This window comes from Leptonotus elevatus, chromosome 4 (assembly GCF_054856555.1).
Source record: "Leptonotus elevatus isolate MCC_2025b chromosome 4, RoL_Lele_1.0, whole genome shotgun sequence".
Lineage (NCBI taxonomy): Eukaryota > Metazoa > Chordata > Actinopteri > Syngnathiformes > Syngnathidae > Leptonotus > Leptonotus elevatus.
In genome coordinates, this window is record NC_141242.1 from 13,631,169 (window position 1) to 13,647,950 (window position 16,782).

The 16,782-nt window shown below is 37.9% G+C and overlaps 1 protein-coding gene across 1 annotated transcript in view; it reads left to right on the plus strand.

Annotated features, from left to right (window-relative positions):
• Positions 1-15,334, plus strand: part of hgfb (hepatocyte growth factor b) — a 30,188-nt gene extending 14,854 nt beyond the window's left edge. The window contains exons 9-18 of the mRNA XM_086074781.1: positions 1,348-1,475; positions 2,304-2,397; positions 6,261-6,391; positions 8,155-8,184; positions 9,035-9,152; positions 9,357-9,431; positions 9,510-9,659; positions 9,732-9,838; positions 11,254-11,396; positions 12,450-15,334. Coding sequence (XP_085930907.1) covers positions 1,348-1,475; positions 2,304-2,397; positions 6,261-6,391; positions 8,155-8,184; positions 9,035-9,152; positions 9,357-9,431; positions 9,510-9,659; positions 9,732-9,838; positions 11,254-11,396; positions 12,450-12,635 — 1,162 coding nt within the window. The 3' untranslated portion in view covers positions 12,636-15,334. The remainder of the gene's footprint in view (positions 1-1,347; positions 1,476-2,303; positions 2,398-6,260; positions 6,392-8,154; positions 8,185-9,034; positions 9,153-9,356; positions 9,432-9,509; positions 9,660-9,731; positions 9,839-11,253; positions 11,397-12,449) is intronic.
• Positions 15,335-16,782: the final 1,448 nt, after the last annotated feature.

Sequence of the window (16,782 nt, forward strand, 5' to 3'; positions counted from 1 at the left end):
CATCCGACCTTCTATTCATCCATCATCCATCCATCCATACAACCATCCATCCATGCAACCTTCCATCCATTCATCCATAACTCGCTCACTCAGTCACCATGATACATGCAGTGAATCGAAAAAGTCTACACAACCCTGCTCAATTGGCAGGATTCTGTGGCATAAAAACATACACCAAGATAAATCATTTCAAATATTTTGCTGCCATTGATGTGACTTGTAGCATGTACAGCTCAATCTTTTTGAGGGGAGAAACAAAAATGAACAACTGAGATGATATGGTTGCACACCCTCTTATAAGTGGCGCTGCGGCTGTGTTCAGAATTAACCAACCATTCAAATTCACGTTGGACGGAATCACAGACCTGCCACAATTTTAAGTGCCTCTGATGAACCCCGAATAAAGTTCTGCTGTCCTAGTAGGCTTTTTGTTTTTGCTTACTTTAGTAATTTTCTTTACTTTAGTAATTACAGTACTTAGTCGTGTTTACAGTTACTCAGTCAGTAGAGCTACGTAGTTAGTTATTCAGTTACATTTACCTTGTTACAGGTAGCCAATTCGTTACAGTTACTTAGTTACAGTATACCATTATCTACTTAGTTAACTCGCTACAGTTTGTGTCTGAGTTACATGAATAGTTACTTATCCGCACTTACAGTTACATAATAGTCAGTTATAGTTACATTCTTTGTAACAAACTGGGGATTTGTCAGCCATCAGAATTTGCAAATTACATTTAATCACAAGTTAAATATGAGTCAGCACACACCTGCTACGATTTAAAATGCCTCTGAGATTACCCATATAAAGTTCAGATGTTCTAGTTATCTAATATAGTAGGCTTTTACTGATCGCTAGCCATGGTCTGTAGAGAGCTTCCACAGCATCAGAGGGATGTCATTGTTTAAAGCCATCAGTCAGGGTAAGGGTAAAAAAAGATTTCCAAAGCATGATCATATGGCACCACAGTGACATTTCCAAGAACTGGAGATCCCTCCAAAATTAATGAAAAAAATGGAACAAAAGTAGTCATGGTGGCTGCCATGAGGCCGGCAGCAACATCTAAGCAGCTGTGGGAATTTCTGGCAAGTACTGGCTGTTTTGCACATGTGACAACAATCTCCATCTGCAAGACGGAGGGGTGTTAGCACTTGTGCAACCACATAATATCAGTTGTTTATTTGTTTCCTTCCTATCTCAAACTTTTTTTTTTTCAGTAGAGTTGTACAGGTTATGGGCCACATTTTCTTGATACGCCTTTCCTTTATTACCTCACAAAAACCTGGCACTGGAACAGAGGTATGCAGACTTTTTATAGCCACTGTACATTTCTTGTTGCTTTCCAGGGATTTGAGAGAAAACTACTGCCGGAATCCAGATGGGCAAGAATTCCCATGGTGCTTTACGACGGACCTGCAAGTCCGCACCATGATGTGCACCAACATCCCTCTGTGCGGCTTCCAAAACAAGCCTGGTGAGAGACTGGCTTTGCACTCCAAAATAGCAGTGGCTGGATTCCTTTTCTCACAATAAGAGCTGTACTTTACGCGACTCGCAGCGCAAACCACACACACTCGATTATAGATGTATTTTCACCCCGTCCCTGTGGAGAGCTATAGGAGTGTGGGAAGGCCAAGACCAAGCCTCACATAAACAAAGCCTGATGGTGTGGATGGATTAGAGATGTCTGGTATGATTCTTGTGGACGTAAAATACATGCGGCCACAAAATATTCTCCCAGGAGATCTTGTACAGTAGATGCATTATCTGAAACTACTATATATATATATATATATATATATATATATATATATATATATATATTATATTATTGTTGTGTATTAAAATGATGATGAAGGTTACTTTGGAGGTAGTTTGCTGTAGGTCCTGGATTGCAGAGTAATCAAGATTTCTCCGTATCAATGGAGCATTATTAGATGTGAGCGTCAAAACATTACTCCCAGTGTTAATGTCTCGGTTAATGTTGTGACATGTGTCAATGTGACCCACAATGTGTAACCATCCAAAAATATAAGAGCTCACAAAAGAAACATAAGGCCAAAAGAATAAGTTCAATCTTTTCTTTTTCCTTTCCTGGATTTTGTACCGTGTCAAGAAGATAGCTAAAGTGGGTTCACAAAGCCTGTCATATAAATGAATAGAGACCATCCAAAGCACAGCCCTCTACTGATTTCTGTTTGACTGTTTTGAACAGGAATTAGGAATTTCGAAAAATTAATTCACATTTTCAGTATTTGAGGCTTACTGAGCTTCATCCACTTTCTGTTTTTGTCCAATTAAGACTGCTACGAAGGCTTCGGAGAGAAATACCAAGGGGAACAGTCAAGGACGAGATCCAACCTGCCTTGCTCTCCCTGGGGGGAGCACATCAACAGGTCAGCCTACTACAGCCAACCATTTTCTGTAGACCCTTTCACCATTTTGTCACACATACAGTTCTTCTTGGTAGCAAGAGGCAGAGAAATCTCTCATTGCACCGCTAGTAAAAGAACCCTTTTAAATCATATGACCAAAGAAGAGTGATTGCAGGCAAAATTGCTCGAGTGATAATTTGAGCCTTATTCCCTACCACCATAGTTTGAATGTGTGAAGTGTCAGTCGAAAATAAAATGTTATGTAAGATAAATAGCTATGAAGCGAGATGTAAAAATGGACATCATTGACATTTTAACAGTTAAGATGATTCAAAACTAGATGTGGTAGAAATTATGTCATAATTAGCATAATCATTGAGGCACTGGCTAATTAAATGACTTTTTTGTTCCTTGGATAAATGGCACAGATATGCTGTTTTGAAGCTGAAGTGGATAGCGAGCTGTAGAAGTGATGCTAGCTAGCAGGCTAGCCATGATGAATTGCTAAATTACTTCAAGACAACCCAAGCAAATGTTTTATACATACCTGTGAGAAATTGTCTTACACAAACCCGATGATGGTGCTTTGGCTCCCATTCTGTCTCTTGAGAATTTGCTGTTCCCAATTCTCTGTCAAACTATTTACGACTTCCAAGTTGAATTATTATTATTTTTTCTTGAATAAAATTCCCAAGACTTTTGGAGTATATCTGGCAGCGCAACCCCAAACACAGTACATTTTTGTTATCTTTTTTTTTTAATTATTATTATTATCAGCAGTAGTCCCTTTCTGACACCCAGAAGTATCCTGCCGCTGAAGATACAAACATCATGAAATGTCTATAGCACTAGCATCATTGTCTTACATAGACATCAGTAGTCAGTCTAGCAGCTAACAAGACTGCTCATCAAAAAAGGCAGCGACCCAGGAAAAAAGGCACAAGAATCCTGGCTTTAATAGACTGTCTAAAATTAGTTGGCCCTCAATCTTATTTCTTCATTGTGAGCAATTGTAAGCTTCCAACTTTTGTGGTAACAGTTTGGCAGGATGTCTGTGGGACCTTACCAAGTCTTAAATTTTATTTTCCAAAAAATGAAGGCCTTAATTGCAATGAAAAATGACACTTTTTAAACATTAAACCACCATTCAGAGGTCTTAAAATTGCCATGGATGCAATAAACAATGCTAAATGTTCTTGGAAATGTCTTGGTATTTGTAGTTAATCTGTAACCTTGCCAGCAAGAGGAAGTCTTGTGGCATTTGTGAGTGACTCCGGAGAATACATCTTGTACCGCTCCCGCTGATACGTTTGCAGCCGATCTTTTCTCGATCGGACCAATCAGGCGTTGTTTAGGCAGGACGAAACCAATAAGCACCGATGGCGAAGGGAAACAAACAAACTTAACAGACAAATGGATTCTGCAATTAATTATGTTCACGCAGAATTACTGACCGTTTCCTTGTTGAATTTGAATAGCAAGAGGAGTTTAGTTCATTTTTATCTGGTAAAGATGTTCGTGTTTGTTTTCTATATTCACTTATGGACCACAGGTTCATGACAGCTTTCAGTGAAATGTAATTGTAAAAATGTAAATATAAAAGTGACACCAAGTGGAAGGAGAAGATGTCCCAGTCATAACTTATTCGAACCCTTGCCTGAAGAGAAAGGTTGGTGACAAGAACAGCAATTTTCAAGAAAAAACAGCAGATGAAATGTTTTTTTTTTTTTTTTAAGCACAGGGTCCAACCCGACATGTCTTGAGTTGCAGTGCTCAAGAAATTCGACATTACACATTTTCGATTAACTACAACAAACACACTTTAACATCTTGCAGAAAATCTTACCAGAAGAGTGTCTTGATCTACAACCAACTCTATGGACCTGATTTACTAAGATCCCAAATGTGGTAACTAAATTGCAATGTTGAGAGATCCCCATAAATGCAAAATCTAGAGGTGATGGAATTGGAAGTGTTAGTTGGAAGAGGTATTCCTGACTTACAGAAAATAAATTGATTGCTTTATAATTTGGGGGAAGACAGCAACCTCATAACAGTCATGTTTTTTGTTGTTGTTGTTGTTGTTTTTTTAGCTCACCTCAAATCCATGGAGATTTATGTATCTTTCTAATCCTGCATATCTTTGCTTTGAAAACTGTCCCGAAAAACTGCTCTGAGAAAGGCTAGCACCAATTGTGGCAGTACACTAAAATGACCCAGATGCACCGAAATGCAGGTTTGAACGTTTTGCCGTTGGCATGACTCCTTCTTGTGGCTGGCTGCAAGTTATTGCTTTGGTCAATCCAGAAGCTCCAAAATTGCATTGTTTATTTGTTTCTTTCTGGCATTTCAAAAATGTTAACACAATGTTTCTATTTCTCCTTTCATAACCTATTTGCATCTACTCTTCGCAGAAAATACATTAAAAAAAATAAAACAATAATAAAATTGAAATTTTGGCAGATGCAGTCCTTTGTGGATCGTCTTTCACATCTGTTTGCGTGAGCAATTACATTTGCACCCATTTTTACTTTTTGGAACTCAGACCCCTTATCTATTTGCCCCCATATGTACCACCATCCATGTGTCCCAATACTTGAGTCCAGAGCAGGGTGTTTGTAAGATCTACACTTCCTACATGCAGTAGATATTCGTTTTCCTATGATACCCTCTTCAGAACTCCTCAAAACCTGTGAAAACGCTTCCCCTCAGGATGACCTCAGAATGCAAGAATTACTCCTTGATGGGGGCAATCCACTTCACTCCTCACCATTGACCCCGATCCCCTCCTCTGCGGCAACACTTCAAAGCCATTCCGACGCACCCTCTGGCTCCCGCCCAGAGGGGTTCAGAGGTCAAGGTTTAGGGAGTCAACCAGAGAACTGGATGTTAAGCTCGCGTTTGAGATACAACAAACATAAGTGGTCGCTTGTTAAACCTCGCCGTAGTGTTCCTGTATGGACGAGCGCGAAGAATCTTAGCGTGAGGCAGAATCATGTGTCAACGAGTGTAGGTGGCTGTTTATGTGAGTAATTCCTCTGCACATCACCTCCTTATCTTGTCCCCCTGGACAGAGAGCCTACACAGCTGTGTACTTCCACGAGCCAGATCCTATCTGCGTGCATTTGTTCAGCTTTTACTAGAAACTCAATCGCCAGGAAGTCTGTCTTTATTACATATTCTCTTTTTAGAGCCCGAGCAAAAGGGTGCAAAGGTATTCTTGAGATTGTTTTGTTTCTTCGTCTTTATTATTCCCAGGCCAAATAAATGGGCGCTTTGAGGGCTTTATCATTCTTGAAAACTCGTCAAATTTTACAAGCATATTTGAGAATTCAGCCCTTGAAGACCATTTCTCTTAGCAAAATGAACTTGGTGGACTCACAAAAAAAGTCAAACAGACCCATGTCTGAAAACATAATGGAAGTCTGCTATGTTGATCATTTCAGGGTAGACGTCCTTCAAAAGCCAAACTTGTTCTGGAGATTTGGTCTGACTGCTACCAATTTTGAATTGCTTTTATCCAACAGAGAGAAAAAGTGAAATTGCAAAAGTTTGTGGTTTTGGTCATTACGTTTGTGTAGCATGGCGTCGAAGTTTGCACAGACTCTAATTACTCCACTCAGTCTGAACCAAGCAAAGCATTTCACTTGGTAGGCACATCTATCATGGGTAGACCCACAAAAATGTCTCAAGAAGCCACGCTCGAAAACATAAATGTAGTGTGCCACGTTGGTTTGAAGCAGCTATTTTATGGTCATGTGGGCCATTTCCTGGGGCCCTTCAAAGATTTTGTCCGACACTGCTACCAAATTTTAATCATTAATTGAATTAGTTTAGTTTCTTAACTCACTATTGATTTCTTATGGAGTTCTTTTGTGTTTTAGTGGCGAGAGGGGAGTGACAGTCGCAGGCCTTGAGGGGAACTACTGCAGAAACCCTGATAAGGACAAGCATGGACCGTGGTGTTACACCAACAATTCTGCCATACGCTGGGACTACTGCAATGTGAAACCATGTAAGTTTGGGCTCCATGGACAAATTTGTTGCATATTATGTAGCCTAAATGCTAACATATTAGCATACATTTCAAATAAGTTTGGCCAACCATTGAGCAGTTCCTTTAGTTGACTGATGCTCTTTGTCTTAAAATCTAGCAATGGAGTAAATTTGACTCTATTTAGAGTGGGACCAAATAGACTTAGTTTTAGAGAAATATTTACAATTCGAAAAGAGTAAAATAAAAATTTGGGAACAAATTAATACAAGTCACTCAAGGGTTGAGGAACGAACTCACGACACGACCTTCAGCTTGGGAGACAGCCGATCTATTCTCTGAGCCACGTAGCTCCTGCTGTGTGTTAGTATATTGCTCAGGTCAGCTGGAATCTTCATAACTCCAAGACCAAAAAATATGTTTTGGGTTATATGCAAAAAGTAGGAGTTGCATAGCTCCGGTGGTAGTGTGGCAGTCTCCCAAAATGAAGGTTGTGAGTTTGTTCCTCAACCCCTGAATGACTTTTACTTATTTTTTTCCAATTCTTTATTTTACTCTCTTCCAAGTGTAAATATTACTCTAAAACTGAGTCTATTTGGTCCCACTCTAAATAGAGTCAAATTTACTCTACAAAATTTACTGTGTAGATGGTCTATTTCCATATGAAGGCTACAATGGCTAAAAATGAACTTTCTGTTGCTGGGATTAATGAAACAGATCCATTCTTTTGATGCTGAAATTTATCATTCACTACAGAGATGACATTAGCTTGCACGTCATTATTATTTGCTCAATTATTTCGTACTCAAATTATTTCGTACTCAAAAGCAACCCAAACAAAAAAATCCTGGTTTATGTGATGTGTGGCCACACAGGGTGAACTTTTTTATTTTGGCTTCATGAAATGTTAATTTTTGTTTGTATTGTGAATTTGTGCCCACATGAAGAGATGTGAGGGTTTTTTTTGTTTGTTTTTTAAGATTTTCCTGATTAACAATCTGGTAGGTAACATGTCAAGAAAGTATGACGTCTTCATATTTGGATGGGAACTAATGCTGCATTCAGGGAAGGTGTGAAGTCGGACTTTTCTGACTTCGTACCAGTAAGTTTGCACGATAACGTCCCTTTGATCTCGGAAATCCGAGTTGTGAAGTTGGGGGAAAAAAGGACCCCGACTTCACAGACCGGTTTAAATCTGACGTCACTTGACAATGGCGAACCCCGGAGAGACAAAGATTGTGAATGGCAAAACATAATTTACATGATTCTGATATTTATCTATTTATTTATTATGACATTCATTTACTTATTTTTGAAAAAGTAACTTCACATAACCCAACGTGATTTGGACTGACTGCATTTACCAGAACAATAAACAATTTATTGGAATCAGCCATCTTTGTTGCCGCGAACACTTTGAGTTCGGAACTGAGAGAATCCCATTGAGATATATCCAACTTCCCGCCTTCCTTGAATGCAGCATAAAGCTTGTTGTTGGTAGAATTAGAAAGTAATTCAGAGTGTCATGGCTCCATACGAGTACATATGGAATTCAAACCAGTGATACAAATTTGCTGTTGAGTGGAAAATCCACTCTGGTATGCTCCTGTTCGCCACACTCCAGACTGATTGGACATGACAAATTGAGGGTCGCTGTTGGCCGTGGCATTTGACCCGCAGTAAATGCAACTGTCTTGTGCATTGGGGGGGTCTTTCCTTTCCTCTCCTATTTGTATGCGTTAATCCTGGCTGACCGCCTTGTTTGTCTCCTGTGCTGTGTGCAGGTGATGCTTCCCAGAACACCATTCCAGTAGGTGAGTGTCCCAAGCAGCTCATCGGTCTTGCCTTCAGCTGATTTGGATTTAATGGCATACCAGAAAAGCGGCCATCCTTTTTATGTGCACTGTGTGTATGTGTGAATATTGCAGTAGCATAACATTTAACCTGTTCTTCTGAGCATGACACCTCAAAAGATGAGCCGATATGACTTTAATCTATAGCTTCATTTTTTTTAAATCCATTAATGCCATGCGTGAGCAGTCAATAATTGCCTCAATTAATGACCTCATTAACGTAGCTTCTGTTTTATGTGTAGTTTTCAGAGTGGCTCATTAACCCATTCATTTGGAAACACATTATCACTGAGAGATATTGACTGGAGAATGCATACATACATACATACATACATACAGTACTCAGACAGTGGTGCCTTGACATACAAGTGACCTGACTTGGGAGTCTGCTGGGATAAAAACAACTTTTGCTAGCCTATCTTTTCTTTTCTTTTTTTCATGGACCTTTTAGTCTTCATCACACACCAGGAGTTAATTAATTACGATGTCCAAACTATTTAATTCTTTAAATTCTATTTTTCTTTAAAGTTGCATTGTGCAGTTTAAAAAGGTAATATTAAAGCTTTTTCTACATCATGCATGCACCAGGACACAAGCCTGACACAGATGCTGCAGTTATGCTTTGGGCCAGAGGTGTCAGTCCCGAGTAAAAAAAGAAGTGACAAATTTTAGACCCTTTAAAATAAAAAGAACAATATTATAATGTGCTATTTTCCTTAAAAAAAAAAGTTTTGGGTTTTGTTTTTAAATCTCAACCCCAGGCCTAAACAGCCCAGCTCATAAACACATTAAAATGTGTGTTTGTGTTTAGCCACTCGTGCAGGTGAGCCGTCTTCCGTGGGCTGTTTCGTCCATAAGAGGCTCCGAATCGTCGGAGGAGGTCCGCTGAGCGTGTCAGCTGGCAGCTGGATGGTCAGCATACAAAAAGGGTACAGCGGAGTCTTTAATATTCTGCACGTTTTTCCATGCTCCTGAAGGGCATGCAGCCTTCTGGCAACTTACTAAACATCGTCATTAATATTCCACGCGGCTACTTTGGAAACATCATTTGATGCCACTGTAAATATCACAGGCTTGAATCTGCCTTTGATCCTTTGATCAGTCTAATTGAATGTTTTGGATGCCTTTTGCAGTTCGGCGCACTGGTGTGGGGGTTCGCTCGTACGAGAGGAATGGGTGCTCACAGACAGACAGTGTTTCTCCTCATGGTACTCTATCTTTGCCATTGTTTGAGTTTTTTTTTTGTGTGTGTATTTTACTGATCTAATTCCTCCACTGTACCTCAGCGTTCCCGACCTGAGCGAGTATCGGGTGTGGCTGGGCGTGTCCAGTATCGCAGCGGATGCATCCGATTGGGCCACGAAACAGGAAGTGCGCATAGCACAGGTGATATGCGGCCCCGAAGGTTCCAGTTTGGCCCTGCTAAGGCTCTCCAAGTGAGTGACACTAGTCTTAGTGTATGTACGTATGCACAAAATGCTGACTTTGCTTTTTCTATTTTGTTGCAGGCCTGCACTCCCCGCTGACAACGTGCACACCATTCCGCTGCCGGTGGACGGCTGCTCCATCCCTGAAGGAACAATTTGTAAAATGTATGGATGGGGAGAGACCAAAGGTACTTCTACATTATATATACTCTTGACTACTCTATCCTGTGTTTGGAATAAATTGCAGTAGTCGGATATAATGATGGCCACTTAAGATAACCATATCCCGCACCAATTTTGGTAAATAAATAAATAAATTAATTAATTAATAAATACATACATACATACATACATACATACATACAATAAAATAAAATACAATTTAAAAAGTATTTAACTATTCACAATAAGGGTTCATCATCATCATCATTATTATTATTAATTTTATTATTATTAATAATATTAATATAACTATAATGATCATTATTATGATTAATATTGTCTTTAGACAATAAACAAAAATATTGTTACATTAGGTTTAGGTTTTAATCCTTTTTATTTAACTGATATAATGTAAAAATAAATAAAGTAATTTGAAAATCATTCTGAAAAATAACACAAGTAAATAAAGGTATTTTATTTAATAATAATTTGTAATATTATATTTAATATTTCATTGTAAGCTGTTATTTTTAATGCTTGTCTCATTACATTCATTTATAAATTATATGTTGAATACTTTTGATCTAAAAATAATAATGCAATAAATAAGTAAACATGTTGAATAAAATAAATAAATGGCATTACAATGTAAAAGTAGTTTTCATGTTATTTCTGCTTATTATAAGGATTTTTGTCAAATTAGAATGTTACATACAGTACATTTAATTTCTTAGTAAGTTTAATAAATAATGTTACATTTTAAATTAATACATTGTATTATTTAAGAATATTAATATGCCACATCATTGATAACAAACAAAAGACAAGAAAAGGCAAGTTTATTTCTATAGCACATTTCATACACAAGGCAACTCAATGTGATTTACGCAAGACAACACATTCAAGATTCAACAAACACAACAGTTAACAACATTTAGAAGCAAAGCGAAAGAGAGAGCAAAATTAGCTTACAAAAATTACTAAAAGAACATTCATTGACAATGTTAAAATACATTGACAGCCAATTTTAAAAACATTCAGAGTAAAGAAATGAGTAGTTTTAGGTATAGGAAATGTGTGAGTTTTTTAACCTGGATTTAAAAAACATTTGCACTTGGGGCTGACTTCACTTCTGTTGGCAGCTATCAGCCATATGTGTGCAGCATAACAGCTAAATGCAGCTTCACCATGTCTACTTTGAGCCACTAATTGACCCAAGTCTGCAGATCTCAGAGCCCTGCTGGGTTTATATTCAATCAACATTTCTTGAATATATTCAGGACCCAGACCATTCAGCGATTTATAGACCAGTAGCAGCATTTTGAAATCTATTCTAAAGCAGTCATTTCATCACCTTAGCTGACTGGCATACATTGTTCTTCTGTGCTTATGTGTCCGCCACTGGTCGACTTATCAGCGTGTATTGCACTTTTGACATCAGGTACAGGCCACGACGACGTCCTAAAGGCCGTCAACCTTCCCGTGGTGAGCAACGAACGGTGCCGAGAGCTGCACCGGGGCAGCCTGCACATCACCAAAAGCAAAATCTGCGCAGGAGGCCGCAGGAACGAGGGCGTGTGCGAGGTAAAGCCCCCCTTTCATGCCCGCCCGGCTGGCTCTTTGGAATACGATAATTGTTCCCCATGTGAATCGAAGCAAATCTTCCTGCTCTCGCGTCCTCGCTTTGCTTTCAAAGATCTAAATCTCGAGCAAATTTGTGGACTTAGTGTGTGGAGCTTGATGTAAAGTGGAGCAGCTGTGCGTTGCGCTACATTTCATCAGCGACTCTAAGCCCTGAGCTTTTGTGGTTTTGCGTGTTTTTGGAGCACTGCGCTGTATCTTCAGCAAGCACAAAAACACATTTCACTTGCTTTCAGTCCGGGAAAAATAAGCTTTGATGATTTAAGCCAAGTAAAGTATGTGCAAGTCAGAAGTCCCAAGTGTTACCCTTCAAGCACGTTTCAATCTCAGTCATATATATATATATATAAAAAAGTGCTGTCAAAGTTAAAGCGTTAATTAATCACAAAAAAATATTGCATTAATCATAAATTAATGCAGATTAATTGCACTATTAATTTTGACCATAGACTATTCTTTAGCCTGACAGCGGATGGCTATGTTTAAAATAGCACAGCTTGTGTTTTAGCAATAAACATAATTACTTGCATTAAAGTAAAGCATTTAATAAATGTTTGCGTATCACATTTTGAATATTTGTTCATGTCAAAATATTGGGGTATTTTTTTTTCCATTTTAAATTATGCAAGTAATTAACTGATTAGAAAAAGAGGAGGATGAGCGTGTGCAGTGGATCAAAAAATGTTGAAGACGTTCTCATAACATTAAATGTCAAAAGAATGAACACATAACCAGTGCTCTTCAAATTTGGCGGTATATATATATATATATATATATATATATATATATATATATATACATATATAGTGACAGGTGCGACATTTAAATACTCTTTAGCTAGATGGCACAAGGTTGAAGGACAAAAATCATCATTGTTTCATCATGTATACGTTTTGTGACATATTTGCTTTCCGTAAGATTTTCTTAATGCAAAATATGTGGCTTGCCTTAATAAAGCTCAGGAAACACACTGACTTAATTCATCTGCCCCCACAGAGGGATTATGGCGGCCCTTTGGTGTGCCAGGATGGTGAGATCAAGGTTGTGATCGGCGTGAGCGTCCACGGCCGAGGCTGCGCCCGCGCCAACCGGCCCGCCATCTTTATTAATGTGCCCTTCTACACGCAATGGATCTACAAAGTCTTCAGGCATTACCCCGAGTTGGAGCTCAGCGCCGAATAACCCGCGGCCAGGTTGTTACGCCGACAAAACTACTCAGGAGGACTCCTTGACTTGTAGGTTGTAAGCAGATGAGAGGATTTCTTCTGAATGGTGGATGAGGAAGTCAAATGGAAGATTTAAACACACCAAGAACAGATGCCACACTCGTTCTGACAGCAAACGATGGTAATTAGCATGAAAAAAAAGACCATCTGCTATTCAGGTGCTTAGTAGGAAATAAAAGCAGCTAATAGTAACAAGATGGCACCCAAACCGAACATAACATTTTATGCGATGGTAGCTAAAAGTTTTGTTGGCGGCTCTAATTTTGCAAACTTTGCTGTTAAAGAACATTTTTACACGTTTTTGTTCAAAAGTAAATGGGAATAATAAGCATTTTATGGATGATGTATATAAGAGTACGAGAGCCACTGAATATATATAATAAAAAAAAAAGGAGAGTAGAATTCAAGGAAAATAGCCGCGAGTTGTAACTTTACAGAAAAAAATAATAATATTCTAACTTAAGTAAACATTTGTAGATTTACTTTGAGAGTAATGCAATGGGGAAAAAATTACCTAAAAGTCCAAATGTTACGAGAGAACGATGTAATGATAAAGATAAGTAACTCATGAGAAATAAATTGTAATCCTGCAAAAAAAATCTGAATGTTGTATGAAGAAAGATGCAAGTGTGGAAAGTGGAAACTTTTCTGAGAGAATAATGAAATGCATTGGACAAAAAGTAATGTTGGTACTATTTTATTTTTACTTTCACTTTAATTTTCACCCCCAAAAAACTGACTTATTTTTGTAACCTCATCATTTTAGTCTTGTAACTTCACAATGTTTTTCCATAGCCTAATACTCTTAATTTAAAACAATTCAAATAGGCAACGTGAGACTTTTTCAGAACTTCTTTTAGCAAAAACTTCACAAACATATAAAGTGAAGCAGCAAAGTTTGCAAAACACAATATTTTATACTCTTGATTAATGATTCCTTTTTTTTTTTTAACAACTCAGAATCAGATTTATTGGCCAAGTATATAAAAACACACAAGAAATTTGTTTTCGCAGTCACAACTTGTCTGATAACAGGTCAGAACAGGATGCCTGGCGGTTTGCGAGTTAGCGCCCCAAGATTCTTAGATGGAATAAGGAAACATGAGAAAGGAGGGAGGGAAATATACAAGACCCCATCTGTACTACTTTAAATGGGAGCATGGTAGGGACCTTGGGGGGAAAGCCCTGCATGCTCATAGCAACACAATAGACACAACAAACTTGGAACAAGTGAAATAAGATTCTAACAACTATGAACTAACCATAGGAAAATTGGCGAGATTCTATTTTCTTGGCCACTTGTTGCTAGGCAGAGTCCAGAAGGACACCTCGCCCACAAGACTCTTTTCAATAAAAAAGGGCAGACGTAATTAAATGTTTTTTCCTTCACAAATCCCAACTCTCTATCAAATATGAAACACATATTCGATGGAAATAATACACACCCCACCTTGTGCTGGATATGATGGGCCACTGCCCTTCATGCAGTGTCTACACTGGTACTGTCATGAACGTGCTAAAAGTGTGTTACACGTGTGAATATTTCAGATTCCTGGCATTACTTGAAACCTTTGAACACCAAAGTGTGTAGGCTCGACGGCGCCCCCTGCAGAGTGCATTTGGCGGGGAACGCTCGTCCTTTTGTGTACATAGTATTTAATGAGTGTGTTTGTGGCACTCCATGTTGGGTCTTACAGACCTATGGCGAAAGAGAGAAATGAATGTCCAAGACAGTATTCAGCCATTCGTTCACTTTGTAGCTTTTTATTTAAGTCTCAATATGGTGAAAAAACAACAACAAAAAAATACCTATAAACCTCACGTCCATTCAATGCCACTGACTGATGTCGATGTATAAATACTGTATATTGTGTATTAAGTTTGTTCTTGGTGTTTTCTTTTGTGTATGACAATTTAACTTGTATGGGAGTTCAATACCGGTTTATGAGTTTGGTATCTTAAGTTTTGCAATTAGTGATGAGCACTTCCAAATGTTTTAGTGCAAGGTTCCTTAAAAAGTCAGACATTTGAGTAATCATTGCACCTTGTCAAAAGTTAGGAATAAACAGAGGACTGTGTCAGAATAATATAAAATGGAAAAAATGTCTTCTTTGAAAAAGTCATCGAGTGTTAATTACAGGTCTCACAATTAATTTTTTTAAAAAATCCTAAAATAATTATGTTTTAATCCTCAGAGAAATTTTTTTTCTTGGGGGGATATATAGAATTTTTTAGATATGGATTTAAAACCTTTTTTTTTTTTGGGCTAAGTTTACGTTTTTTCTTAAATGCCTTAATGCTGTCAATTTAAAACTTACGTTCTAAGTGTTTTATTAATGTATGGGAATGTTTCTGTGCCAGTCGGTGATGAAGCTCGACTTCCCACAGCTGACGCCACGCCATGTCGTCAGACAGAATTTGTAACGATCAAATATTCTTTATGCTCATCCCGACTTGCAAAACTTAGAAAACCACAAATGGAGGAGAATGACTGTAGTTTTCGTCCTCCACTTTCTGTACAGTACTGTCCCTTTTCTATATAACCCAAACATCCAACATTTCCCTACCCAATATACTACATGTATAACCCTCCTTTTTATTTTATGTGAGTTATCCTATGATGTGTCCCACCTATTAAATGTTTTTGTCATCTGATTCAGTCCCTTCATTTGAGTGACAAGTGAAAGTGCATGGGGGCTGTCATATGCTCCCCTTGCTGCAGATGGCGCCATAGTAGCAGAGTTCCTTCTCAAAGTCACGTGCACCTTTTACAAGGTTGTTTTTTTTTTTTGCCTTATAAGCTTATATATATATATATATATATATATATATATATATATATATATATATATATATATATATATATATATATATATATATATACAAATGACATCATCAGGTTTTGAAAAAATGAGGTGTGTGTGTGTGAAGGTGATGTTCGAGGGGCAGATTAAATGTCAGAATCAATTGATGCTGTATTAAATAAATATTGCAGCCAGCAACAAAACACACGTGAATATGACACAATGCTGACGCATACACACACACACACACACACACATGCCTATGCGTGCACGCCTGTGAGTGTGTGTTTATAACATAGCTTATACCCATGGAAAAAATTACGAGACTGCCATGTTTTCTTCAATTTCTTATTCATGTTAATGTCTAGTGCAACTAAAAATGATTCACTGATGTAAAAGAAAAAACATGGCATGCTTAAAAGCACCGTTTTTTTGCAGCACAATGCAGTACATAGCTATTTATATAAGAACTTGTGAACTTGGTTATCAAGAAAACTTTTGGAAAATATCTTAATCAGCTCCTAAATTCAATTTTGAAGAGCTGCTTTTGTTGTCATTAATATATTGGTCCAAACATATCTACATTTAGTTATATTAGGTCACAAAAGTTCAGAATTCCATCTTTTATTTTTATTATCTAGATGTGTTAATCAACTCAGGACAGAGCACCTTTTGTTTGAACCCACCCACTATTCAAGTGAGCGAAAGTTAGTGATGGGAAAATGAAGCTTCATGAAGCACTTGTAATATTTTTTGACTCCTCTCGATGCCACTCTCGGTTGACAGATGCAGTGGAAATGTAATCAATTTCCTTTGCACTAGCCTTTATATTTAAACCAAGAGCACCATCTAGGGGAGTCAAAAAATATCACAAGTGCTTCATGAAGCTTCATTTTCCCATCACTAGCGAAAGTATTGGGACATGGGACATGACTCATGTGTTGCCTTTCCGATTGATCGCTTAAACATAGTGCTTGTGTTTCACCAGTGAAAACTGCAATTGCTGTTAAGCAAAGATGAAGGCCAGAGAATTGGAGAATAGCAAACCCTTTTGAAGCAGAAAGAGGATGGAATAGCGGTCGGAGCTATTGCACAAGCACCTTTCAAGCAACACAGCACAAGGTGCTTTACAAACAAATAAAATACAACACATAAAAGCCATCGGGCAGTTAAAACATAGGAAGATTAAAATAAAAGAACAAACAATACAAATATACTAATACAATAAAAGTCAAACAATGTAATCAGGAAACGCAAGCACCCAAAAAATAAATATTTAAAAGAGACTTAAAAGATGTT